This window comes from Xenopus laevis, chromosome 7L (genome assembly GCF_017654675.1).
Source record: "Xenopus laevis strain J_2021 chromosome 7L, Xenopus_laevis_v10.1, whole genome shotgun sequence".
Classification (NCBI taxonomy): domain Eukaryota; kingdom Metazoa; phylum Chordata; class Amphibia; order Anura; family Pipidae; genus Xenopus; species Xenopus laevis.
The window spans coordinates 87,984,781-87,998,426 of NC_054383.1; the positions used below are offsets into that span (position 1 = coordinate 87,984,781).

General features: G+C 38.3%; 1 protein-coding gene across 2 annotated transcripts in view; it reads right to left on the reverse strand.

Annotated features, from left to right (window-relative positions):
- Positions 1 to 13,333, reverse strand: part of LOC108696514 (transmembrane protease serine 5) — a 42,100-nt gene extending 28,767 nt beyond the window's left edge. Inside the window, exons 1-3 of one of the 2 annotated variants that reach the window (XM_041569314.1) lie at positions 13,193 to 13,333; positions 8,474 to 8,563; positions 4,311 to 4,409 (exon numbers count right to left, since the gene is read on the reverse strand). In XM_041569314.1, coding sequence (XP_041425248.1) covers positions 4,311 to 4,409; positions 8,474 to 8,495 — 121 coding nt within the window. In that variant the 5' untranslated portion in view covers positions 8,496 to 8,563; positions 13,193 to 13,333. The remainder of the gene's footprint in view (positions 1 to 4,310; positions 4,410 to 8,473; positions 8,564 to 13,192) is intronic. The other variant, XM_018225951.2, reaches the window with a different exon arrangement.
- Between the last annotated feature and the right edge of the window lie 313 nt (positions 13,334 to 13,646).

The following is a 13,646-nucleotide window of genomic DNA, read 5'->3' on the forward strand; positions in this document are numbered from 1 at the left end:
ATACTAATAGGAAGGGGCATTATTAGCTAATACAATAGCAAATAAATAATGAATTATATAGACACTAGGCAAGTGCAGGGAAAGGTGCAAAATTATAGCATCCTTTATACATATAATACGTGGGCTTTTTAACTTTCTTTATCTAATGCTATAATGCTTCTCATACAGGTATGGGACCTGTTATCCAGAATTCACTGGACCTGGGCTTTTCCGTATAAGGGATCTTTCCATAAATTGGTCCCCAATACTAAAAAAATAATTTCAACATTAATTATACCCAATAGGATTGTTTTGGCTTCAGTAAGGATTAATTGCCTCTTAGGTGGGATCAAGTACAAGCAGGGTCGGACCGGGGGGCCCGGGGCTAACCAGGGCTGCTGCACCAGGGCCCCCTCCGGACCCCCCTGCAGCGGCGCCGTGTGTGGTGCGTCTGTGCACGGAGCCGCATCTGTTCGCATGTGTGGCGCAGCATCTGTGTGCATGCGCAAGCACAAACTTTTATTCCGCAACCTCCGACAAAAGGAGTCACGCCATTAAGAGCCACATGTGGGTGCGGACCTGAGCACAGCCCACAAGAGCCAGGGGCCCACTGGGTTTTTTCCCTGTGCCCCGCCGGCCCAGTCCGACCCGGAGTACAAGGTATTGTTTTATTATTGCAGAGAAAAAGGAAATCATTTTTAAAAATGTGAATTGTTTGATTAAAATGGAATCTATGGGAGACAGCCTTCCTGTAATATTGAGCTTTCTGGTTTATGGATAATGGATCCCACACCTGTATTAGGACATTATTTTAGACTTTTATCATGTGAACAGATCCAAGGTACTTCAGCATCTAACATCCTCAGTTTGCTCATGCTACTGGTTGGGAGAGCGACAGGAGGGATCATCACTTGGGATGTCCCTGTTTTACTACTACAAATGCAACTGCATGCCTGCTGTAATCTGTGAAATCAGCAATGACTTTTCATTCAATTTTGCCCCACCATGAGTTTACTGGCACCAAATCTTGTGGCAGATTGAAAACCTGCAGCAGGCAAATGATTTAAAACCTATACTTTTTCTTTCATTGGAAACAGAAAACAGAATGAATTTCATGCTCCAACTAAGATTTTGTGGATTTGTTTTTATCCATTTTTGACAGGTATCAAGCTGTATTTTCCCATTCATATTTATAGAAAACACCTATTTCTTGTGATTTTTCTTTTGCATTTTCTAAGCAATAAGCACAAGTGATTTTACTGTAATTATGCGCAGAAAGTAGAAAAAACGTTCAACCTTCCCCATAAAATCATCTAAGGGAAACAATGAATAAATCTGTTGCATTTTGGCTGCAGTGGGTGAAAGCACAGAATCAGTTATAAGGCAAAGTAAATGCGATTTATGCTTTTTAGCAGCTACAGATGAAAGCATAGACATCATCCATCAACTCTTTATATTTGTTCTTGCTGTCACTGAGACATTTCAGTTTATTGCATATTAGACTTTTTACATGGCAGGGTGCCTGGCTTGGCAGCTTTAATGTTTTTAAAGAAAAGAGATGTGAAATCGCCAAAGGAGAAATTGGTTTCTGCGGTAGTGTACTCTTCATGCACAAACTGAAATACTTTTTTTGGGGTTAAAAAACACCCTGGGTACTGCTGGACTGCATTTTTAATTGAATTTTACTGTTCACTTCAAACATTTTCAAAATCTATGCAGTGACAAGAAATCATGTATTGGTCATGTCCAATAACATTTCAATATCAATAGAGAAGTTATGCTTCTCAGCCTAAATATTTTATACAGTGACATTCTTTATCATGTCAAGGGTCATAAAGAGCTGGAAAAAAGAGATGGTAGAAGAGGCCTAGATTTTGGGACAAGGAAGGGATGCAGTTCCAGAAAATGTGAATGGGGTTTTGTAGATGTTTTATCGTCCAAACATCAGTAATTCTACCTCACACGTTCATAGCCTAATGAGTCAAGACAAGAGAGTCAAGCGTGAGTTTATTATTTCATCCATATACGTTTGTACAGTACACAGTGAAACAAAACAATGTTCCTCTAGGACCATGGTGCTACACACAACAAAGACATACCGGACAACAGACAAAAAGTGCAAAAATATGCAACTCCTGCAAGACAGGACAGCATAGTGCAGGGATAGGACAAGACAGTGCACACTCGGCAGATGTAATATGTTAAGTAAATAATGCTAAATGTCAGACATGATGGGTGTATCATTGTGAAATGATAGTATTAAGAACATGATAAAGAACACGATAAAGTGCAGATGTGCTCATAGAGAACAATTGTATCCAATGGCTATTTATTTATACAGTGGCGTACAGTGGCTGTGTAATGTTGTGGTATATAGTAAGGTCAGATGGAGTGTGTGTGAGAGAGATCTGTCCAGTCCCTGAGTATTCAGGAGCCTCGTAGAATGTCTACTACTGTGTAGGGATGTGAAAATCGTAGACAAACAGGCACATCCCTAGTAATATGGACACCTCAGTGGGTCCTTATGGGGACCTTGTGCTTAAGTAACCCCTGCAGTTCACACAGTGTACACCAGATGGCACTGTGCCAGAGTATAAAAGGTTTAGGAACCATGTGCTCTGGGTCCATTGCTTTAGCCCAACCAAGCAGGCTGGAAGGGAATGGGTAGTGCTGACCCTAGGCGCCTTGGCCCTAGTAATTAGACAGCTATACTCGTTTTATAGATCGCTCTAGGAGTGATAGAGAGGTTATTTAGTTGAGCAGCTCAAGGCTCCGCCGAGGAGATTAGAGGGATTAAGATCCCAGGGTATTACTGACCCAGAGTAAGGAACCAAGTGTTGAGATAGGGATGTCAGGAGTTCCCCTAGTCTGCCACTGGAAGATATCCTGAAAACTGGGCAATACCCATCACATGCTGTCAACTTACTCTCTGCTGTATATTCCCTAGCCTGTGGGGATTCAGCCTATACGTGCTGTGAGTATATGCTTCCTTTATGCTGCTGTGTATGTTCTATACTCCATTGTGGATCAATGTGCTAAATGATCTCTGTGCTATTGTTCAATAAATACTGTTTTTGTTCAACTGTTAAAGAACTACTGGCGCCCATCATTGTGTTATCGCATAAGGTTACAGTTACACTACACCCTTGCCGCCACCCCGCTGCGAGGGCTTACCCCTGAGAAAGAGAGCTCATCGGTGGTCTCAGCCCACCAAGGAAAGTAGCTAAACTGTCCTAGCACAAGTCAGTTTACTATAGTGCTACAACTGCATTCATGGTCTTGCTTTTGGTAAGGCACAAAATAACCATTTTTTTGCAATTAAAGGAACAAGGGGCCACATTATAGACTTGAGACATGGAGGGAGGTAAACATGTAGGAAATACTGCTGGGTGATGGTGTGATACCATTAAAGGGATTCTGTCATGATTTTTATGATGTCTTTTTTATTTCTAAATTACACTGTTTACACTGCAAATAATTCACTCTACCATATACAAACATACAATTTATTCCTGAACCAACAAGCATATTTTTTAGTTGTAATATTGCAGCCATCTCAGGTCATTTTGCCTGATCCCGTGCCAGCACTTCATGATGGAACTGCTTTCTGTTAAGCTATTCTTTCTCCTACTCAATGTAACTGAATAAGTTGCAGTGGGACTTGGATTTTTATTACTAAGTGCTATTCTCATATGTACCAAGGAGCTGTTATCTTGTTTCAGGGAGCTGTTATCTGGTTGGATTTCCATTGATGGGCTGCTGGGGGGAAAGGGAGTGGGTGATATCACTCCAACGTGAAGTGCAGCAGTAAAGAGTGACTAAAGTTATCAGAGCACTAGTCACATGACTGAGGGCACCTGGGAAGCTAACAAGTCTGTTTGCTCTTTTGAAAAACAGATTTCAGTGCAGAATCCTTTATATATATATGTAAAGGAAAAGGGAGTTGGCATGACAGAAATCAACTATCTGTGGCAAACATTACATTTACTGATGGTAGGGTCACTACCAAATTTACAGTACAGTGAGTGTTTAGCATAAGGGCTGCTATATGATAAATTACAGGAGTTACAGGGAGACCCAATTTTGTGGAATAGCCATTGTGGGGCCTTTCGGGCACAAGAGTTACCTCTAGAATTACACATGGATTGGATCTTATAGTACACTACGTGCAGTTCTACTAGGTTTGTCTGAAATATTTTCCATTGCATTAATGACTTTTGACAGTACAGCTGAAGGGTACCTGGAATGGAGACTTGCAAGTGAAAAGTTCCTATACAGAACTTACAAGGACATGTGTACACAGAAAATAATTTAAGGAAGATGGTAAGTACCTATGATGTAAATTCCCACAGCAGTTCCAGAAAGTACAACAAGAGTAAAGAGAATGGCCATGTTTTTCTGCACGCCAAGGCAGCATGATTTTGATTTTCCTATAAGAAGAAAATATATAATTTACCTTCACATCAGGAAAAAACTGATATTTTTTTCAGCAGATTTATAGCATGGCCTAAACAGATTCTAAATAGTATTTGTAGGGACCTATAGGATATCCTATCCCTATAGAGTTAATCCCCTACCTTTCCTTGTAGTTCTCTTATCCTTTGTTATTGGGCACAAGCCCCTGCAACAGTTTAAGTGTAACACCCTCACCTATTGGACAAAGTGTAATGACACTCCCGTGCCACACTGCTATATAGTGCTGTGCAGGGAGTGGCCTCTTCCTCTTTGGCTCCTGGTGCTGCTCCTAGGTGATCTCCATTGAGCCTGGGATCACCATAGGCCCCAGTAAGTCATTTACCCCAAAGGGACCTGACACCTTTGGTGCTTAAGTCGGGGACCAGGTAACCCCGTGAATGAGGAACAGCTAGCATACTAAACTCATGTAATAGACTCTCTAGGAGAGTAAGACAGAGAGGTGTAGCAGAAAGAGCAGTTGTCGCTCCAACAAGGATTGTAGAAGGAAGTAGCTTTCCCACAAGGCCTGTTTGCCTTTAGAGCAGAGAACTCAGTTGAGAGGCATCTAGGTTAGCAAAGGACTACCTGTACCCTACCTGATCGATACCGATCCCCATCACTGGCAACGTTGGTTATCTGGGAATTGATGTACACCTATCTGCAAATACCTAAAGGAGTTGCTTCTGTCTGACTGTGATCCTTACTATGTCCACTGAGATTTCATTTGCTGTATCCAACAACTCCTGCGTGAGTAAACCTGATGTCATTTGCCTCTGGCATAATAAACCATCTCTCTTGTTTGCATAAAGAACCTCCTGGCTTCCAGTTCATCTATTTTACACTAATTAGCCTGTTGGTTGTAGTTCTACAACATCTTAAAGGGGAAGCTTCCATTTAGTGAAGGCTCAGCCTGAGTGTAGTTTCGCAGTGTAACCCATGCTCATACACTAGCTGGACACCTTTAACTATCTATGTACTGAATAGCCCAAGAAAGCGTTACATATTGTACTGTGGCGTAGACTAAGTATTTTATATCACTACTAGTTCTGGGGAATACCAAACTACAAATGCTTATAGCTGATATGCAGTTTCCATTGAGGTATTCTGTATTTTGCCAACATTGCATTTATAATACAATAACACAGCCTTCGTTTCATTTCTCATTTGCTGATAAAGCTACACTTTACTGAAAAATTAAAGTAATAATTGTATTTTAATGCCAAACTCATAAACCTCCTGAATTCCTAATCTATTTACGGCAATCTTCCATTTCCTTCAGCTGTCAGTGCTTTCTGATATTACACAGCTATTCATGTATCTTCTCAATTTAATGCCTTTGAAAACTCCAATAACGGCATTCCCTCCGAGTTCAAGCTTTGTTACTTTCAATACTGTTACTGGTAATAATCACTTCTGAACAGGGCAGCAGAAGCAGAATGACATTTTATTGCAGTACTATGGAAAATTGTGGTGTAATCTTTATATATTAGATAACAACACGATTACTGATTTAGTGCTAGAATGGGTGAGTCTCTTTAAGAAAAACCTTTACATCTATAATAATGTCTCAGAAGCCTACTTTGGAAAACTATGGGCACCAAACAGGCTAAAGCTTTGACTACATGAAGCAACCCATTAAAAGTTTAAGGTATATGTGTTACACCTCCACTCCACATGTGGCCGATTAATTTAGTATGCTAGCTGTCACCTTAATTGACAGAATGTCAAAGACTCAATATGAGGGTTGAGTTTTATTAACATTGACACTATGGGGGTTATTTACTAAACTCCGAATGCCAAAATCATGAATTTTTTTAATTTTTTTTATACAAAATCAGACTTTTAAAAAAGTTTTTCAGAATTTATTAAACCCTGAAGAAGGAAAAGTCTTTATTTGAAAATCCGGCATCTCAGACCTGTCGAGGTTGCATATAAGTCAATGGGAGAAATCCCAATGATTTTTTAATGTGTGTTGGGTTTCGAGCAATACCCCGAAGTTTTCAGAGTTTTGGGGTCAAAATGACGAAAAAATTAGAAAATCGGATGAAAAAGTGAAAAAAAATTTGTGAAAATCAGATTTTTTCCTGCAAAGCAAATTTTCAGGAAAATGTAATAATAAATAAGCGTAAAAAACCAGAGCGGATTTGATCTGAGTTTCTAGCAGAAAATATTGAGGTAAATTCGGACTTTGATAAATAACCCTCTAACACTAGGTTAAAATCATTGCCTTGACCCATACATCAAAACATGTATCAGACTCAAATGGGACACAACACTTGTCCTTATTATAGAATATAACGCCTGAACTGTGTCCAGTGAAACCAGACTCCTCTTTTTGGTTTTTTTTTTGGTATTCATGCTATTCTATTTTCTGAACACAAACCTAAGTCATCTAGTTGGTCAACCACACCCCCACCAGGACTTTGGCTAGCACCTTAACAATAAAATGAAATAGATGCATTCTCAAGAGATAGTAGTGTGTGCCTAGCAACCTGTGGAGGTCTATTTATCCGCAGTCTCAGTTGTGGTTTTAAAAACCTCTAAACCGCTAAATTAAGGGTGGTGGCACACAGGGAAATTAGTTGCCAATCGACTAACCTCCCTGAAATGCCTTCCCACCGGCAAGAATGCGAATAGCTGGCAGGGTTTTCCAAAGTCACCCGAAATTGCCTCACAAAGAAATTTCGGGTGACTTCTGAGGTCACCCGCAGTAGCGAAGATTTGCTGCTTGGTGACTAATCTCCCCATGGTCCACCATCATAAACTCATTTTTTCTAAAACTAAAAATGTCATGAAATGTATTAAAAGATCCAAATGGGAAAAGTTGCAGAAAAGTTGTGAAAAACTAAACTTTTTTTGACTTGTTGCACAATAACTATGACCTTTTAATTTTGTTGTACAAATGCCAGGTTAAAAAACACCTGAAAATCTCTAAAACCACAATCAAAGAAAGATATCCAGTTGCAAAAGGTACGTCTGCCATTGACTTCTACATGATTTAGAATGGCTTTAGCTGCAGTTTTATGGATTCTGAATTGTCGCAGTTTTATCACATAATATATTCCAGAAAAGTTGCACTTTTTTTCCCCTGTGACTTTTTTTGGATTATTTTGCTTAATAAATTGACTCATGGTAAATGAATTGGGGGTGAGTAGCAGTATTTGGTTGGGTTAAATATATAGATGAACTCAATATCGTATTCATAAAAATTAAGTGAACTTGCTGTGAAGAAATGAATGAATGCAGTTTTCTCCAGCGAACTATTCAATCTATGGGGCACATTTACTAAAGGCGCTTAGTGACAGACGCCTGCGCTAACGGGCGCAGGCGTCACTTCGCTAGCGAAGGAGATAGACACTAGCGTTGCTTTGCAACACCAGGTGCATTATCGCTCTGACGAATGGACATAACTCTGCAAATTTACTAAGATGCGGATTTTACTGAACATTACTTATTTCGCCAGACTTGCCTTCACCAGCTCAGACCAGGCGAAGTGCAATGGAGTGTATAGGACTTCCTCAATTTTTAGTGGAAATTTTTTTTTTGGTTAACCGGGTTCCCCCATACATTTTCTAACATATGGAACACAAACTATACAGTGGGCTCATGTGTAGGGCATTATAACAACTATATTTTCTTTATTAAGGTTCCCTGTAATGAAATGTATTTGCTGCAACATATACGTCCATTAAACGTTATCATTTCCCGCCATATGCAAATAAGCCTGAGCGAAGACCTCTAACGAAGTTGTGCTAGGCATAAATGAACGCTAGCGCATCTTCTCTTTGATTGCCGACGTAACGCTAACGAAAATTCGCCAGGGTTCGGCTCCCTGGACGCAACTTTGCATTTCATTGCTGGCGAATTTTTGCAGGTTAGTTTCCCCTATGAATCTCAATAACATTTGTTTTTGCCTAAATTAAATTTATAAGGTTCAGTAACGCAATCCATCAGGTCTTCGTCTTGATAAACTGTATGGTAATTGTGAGTTAATTTTAACATTAGTGAGACTACAATCATTTATGCCATGTAACCATACCTGCTTCAACTGAGGTCTTCATTTCTACCAAGGCCTGACTGAGCTTGTATTTTTAATGTCAGCAACACATTATGCCAAGGATTCATGACTCTAGAGAGAGAGAGAGAACAGCGTGAAATATCATTAACATGGTTAAGGTTCCTTAACTAAAGCTAACTGCTGAATGGAAGTATAAGGAGGTGTGCAGAAGTTCTGTAGTCCAGCAAGATCCTTGTATGATTCATGTGCATTGCACTGTTGCACTGGTTTTCTAAAATAAGTGTGCTGCGTGGAATAGAATTTCAACTGAAACCATAGTTACTTTTAACATGGCTCGTTACCATTTGTTGCCGCAAAATTAAAATTATTTTCATTTTTTAATCATCTTTTTCATAAGTTCTATTCTACTTCAGTTATAGATTACGCAGTGCTTTGATACTGAATTTGATAATTGCTGAATTCAAATTGGGCAGCTCCGGTAACTGGGTACCCGCACATTTTTTTATTCCAGATATATAAATAAATAGTGAATAAAGTACCCCCTCTTGTAAAATATAAGGATATTATAAGTTACCGAGGAGTTTCATGACCATATTCACCGAATTTCAGTGAGTCATGTGACAGAAATGACATCAGAACTCACCGTTTATAACTGATGACATCAGAACTCACCGTTTATAAGGATATAATTTACAAGAGATTCATAACTTTTGTGTATTATATATATATAATTTCATTTCATTTTACATCTGATCGGTGTCTGTAGTCCTATACTGTATTTAATGCAGGTTTACATTTAAATATCTCATGATGATGCAAATAGCATGTTTTATGATTCCTGTGCAATGTTCTTTAGGAATACCCATGAGTACTTATTAGTCATAGGCATATTTATACAATTATACGTTACTATTTCTTTAGCACAGAGCCATGAAAACAGTAGAAAAAATGCAATTTTGCAGTAAAAAAAAAAACACACAACTATAAAACAAGAATTTCTAGAACAGTTTTTTTTGTTGACAATTTATACATCCCTTAAATGGAACTATCCTAAATATAGACTCTATAAATATGTTGTAAATTATAACAACTCGATGATATGTACCGTATATACTCGCGTATAAGCCGAGTTTTTCAGCACCCAAAATGTGCTGAAAAACTCAAACTCGGCTTATACGCGGGTCATACCTCCTTCCGCGGCCCCAGCAGGACTGTCTGTGACTGACTGTGTCGCCGCCCGGAGCAGGTCCAGGAGCTCCGGGCGGCGCGTCCTTCCCTGCCGGCGTTCGCTCCCAAAATGGCGGCGCCCATGGCCACCACGTGGGTAGCGGCCGGAGCCGCTACCCACGTGGCGGCCATGGGCGCCGCCATTTACACACTGTATGTCAATGTACAAACTCAAGTAAAAAAATAAGGAAATCAACATCAGCTTGTATGAGAAAATCCATTCCACACCACGAGTCGCCAATAGCAGCAGGAATAACACTCTATAGCAACAGGAAGCACTGCCAAGAGAATTTGAAATCTGTTTCCAAGCCCTGCAAGCTCCTTTCACACTGCCATTCACATCACGTTTTATTAACTTTGTTGTACAAGCTCTACAAGTGGACTCCATCATGTTCCTGCTGATGGAATTATGGGGAGGCTCTTTTAAATAGTTTTAGATAGATTTCTATGCCATAAAACATGATTACACATTTACACATTCACATTTTGAAATCTGACATGTGGCCCCTAGGCTTATACACGAGTCAATACATTTTTCCAGTTTTCTTAGGTAAATTAGGTACCTCGGCTTATACACGGGTCGGCTTATACACGAGTATATACGGTATATATAAATGACTAGATTACACTCACACTGCTCTTTCCGTTTGTGCCCCTGACTTTACCTTATTAAATAAAGGTTATAATAAATATTTATCTGTTTCATTTGTTCTACTATGACATTTATTTTACTGGTAGGAAATACAGAGCAAACACTGAGACTGTGTGACCTTTAACTCGACTATGTAATGAGTACCAGTTTAGACTTTTGTGAATTCCACTCTACCCATACATACAGGGAGATGAAACCAAGAGCTAAGGGGAGAAGCAGCTGATTTGGACCAAAATGAAGAAAGAATATGAAATACAGTTCACCATAAATTTACAATTGTGTTTGTTTTAACCTTAACTTTCCATGCATATCATTATGTATGCAGACAAACAAGGTGTAAGAGATAAGTATTGGAGTATCTGGCAAAGGAGACAGAGCCTTAAAGGTATGCAGTGCTACATATCCATCAATAATATATATATATATATATATATATATATATATATATATATATATATATATATATATATATACTGTACACGGGGCCAGATTTGAATTCTGTACTCCCCTACCCCCCCCCCCAAATCTCACCCCCCTGTGCTCACATGACCTCCCAATGAGCTGCTACTCTGGTGTGATTGGCCCCAAGAAGAACCAGCACTCCCAGTTTTGTGATTAAATGTGTCTTTGACTTTTTTTTTCACTTCATGCTGCATCCAATGTTTCGTTCCCTTTTGGGACCTTAATCAAGGATAAAGGTTCCAAAAGGGAACGAAACATTGGATGCAGCATGAAGTGAAATAAAAGTCAAAGACACATTTAATCACAAAACTGGAAGTGCTGGTTCTTCTATGCATTATATGAATATACTTTAACCTTTCTCCCAGTAAGTGCAATGAGGCTGTGACCACAAAATATATACAAAATGCACGCAACCCATTATCAATATATTTAAGACAGAGACATTTTGTGCATACTGCTACTGAAAAATGCCTTACCCTTTAAACAAAACAGGGATTGTTTGTCCATATATTGCAATATATTTAAGATGGCCAACTACGTCAAAGTCATCCCATATCTGGCCAGTCCTATGCTCAATTTTATCTGATTCATTGAGAATTCTATTGCTTCATTATACATTTTACTAGCTAGCTCGTAAGTTGCAGGTAAAACTTAGTCCCTTTGTAAAATGTATAATTAAGCAATAGAATTCTTAATGAATCAGATGAAAATTAAGCGTAAGACTGTTGTTTAAAGGGTAAGGCATTTTTTAGTAGCAGTATACACAAAATGTCTCTGTCTTAAATATATTGATAATGGGTTGAGTGCAGAGGACCTCCTGTATTTGTCTATATATATATATATATATATATATATATATATATATATATATATATATATATATATACATACATACATACATACATACATACATACATACATACATAGTTATGAGTTAAATTTGTGAACCTATAGATTTCCTAAATTTCTTATATGAACGTGACCTAAAAAATCATCTGATTTTCAAACAAGTCCTAGAAGTAGATGAAGAAAACCTAGCTGCAACTAAATGTTTGCGGTAACTATTGATCAGCCCTGCACAACACCTTGGAGGAATTTTAGCCCGTTCCTCCTTACAGAACAGCTTCAGCTCTTGGATGTTGGTGGATTTCTTCACATGAACCACACTCGCTTTAGGCCGTTTTGCAACATTTCAATTGGATTAAGGTCAGAACTTTGACACTCCAGAATATTCACTTTATTCTTCTTTAACCATTCTTTGGTAGAACGACTTGTGTGTTTAGGATCATTGTCTTGCTGCTCCACCCCAGACCCCTCCTACCCCACAGTAAAAAGACCACCCAGGCACAAGCACTAAAACAGTATAAACACTTTTGGCAAAAGGATTTTAAAGCCTGCCACCACATCAAAGTAGACTCTTTCAGCAGGTACCTACTCTAACCTAAATTGTACTTCGCTTTAGAATTTGCCTGCATGTACAAATAAGAGTCATGTGGGTAAATAAATTGGTCAAAATAAAAAAAATTCACTAGTGGCCAGGGCCCCTTATACAAGTAAAAAAAAAAATTGGTGGCCAGCCCCCTCCCCCTCACAAAAAAAAAAAATCATTGGGGACAAGGGTCCCCCATAAAGTTAAAAAAATCATTGTTGGTCAGGGCCCTCCCTAAAAGTAAAAAAAAAAAATCATTGGCCTTCTGACAGTAGGGGGGCCTGGCTAAACAAGTAAGTACAGCACAGCCGGGCCTTCCTAAGCCACAAAAACCCACAGAGCCCAGGACAACTGTACCCCATATATATATATATATATATATATATATATATATATATATATATATATATATATATATATATATATATATATATATATATATATATATGGGTGCCTTGCATTATATGATAATACATACATACAATTAACTATTACTTTTAACATGCAGTTAATAACTGTATAGAGGATTGAACTACAATATAGAACACTTCTTATGTAAAACTGTATGATTGCCTCAGTAGAGAAATCAACTAACCCCATGTTATTGATCAATGAACCGCTCCGAGCATTTTGGAGACCTTATTTCCTTATTCCTTATTTGTTATTTTTTTTTTAAAAAACTCCAGGGCTGGATTGTTAGGTTATCTATATACATTAACAACACTTACATATAAGGCACTTTATAATATGTAAAAGTATATTAGAGTAGATGGGTGCTACTTACACATAAACAAAAACACACTTTATTGCTCAACCTTTTCCTGAGTATGTTGGACATTTGCAGTATCTCAGTTCAAAACATGGATAATATAAATTAAATGCATATTTATTATTATTTTTATTATTATTAATAAAGTTATAAAACTATTATTTATATTTGAATGTATCTGACTTTTTGTGTGATACTCACCAAAAGTAAAGCTGCACATGGTATGGTGAGACCTTATGGCTTGATGCTGCAGTTAAAGAGTCAGCGAGTACAGATGGTTATCGGGGCTGAGCGAGCAACAGATCAGCAGAGCTCAGCTGAACTGTGTTGTTGTTCGAACTGTGGGGTCATGAGACGAGAATGAACCAGTTACAGCTTTGCTTATATGAAATGGCATTTCTTTGTGCAGGGAAATTACGTTTTTGTCTGATTGTAAAGGTTTGTGTGATGTCCCTTTTCAGCCCTATGGTACAGCTGTCACAAAACCCATACTGTCTCTTGCCAAAGTATTCAGAAACAATTCTCTCATTTTACTAATAACAAACCCTGCAGTTTAAAGTTAATCTCCCATTTCTTTTTAAATGTCAAACAAATAAAGCTCAACAATAATAGCATTTTAATGTGACATTGTTTTATGATGTTGGCATAAGTATTT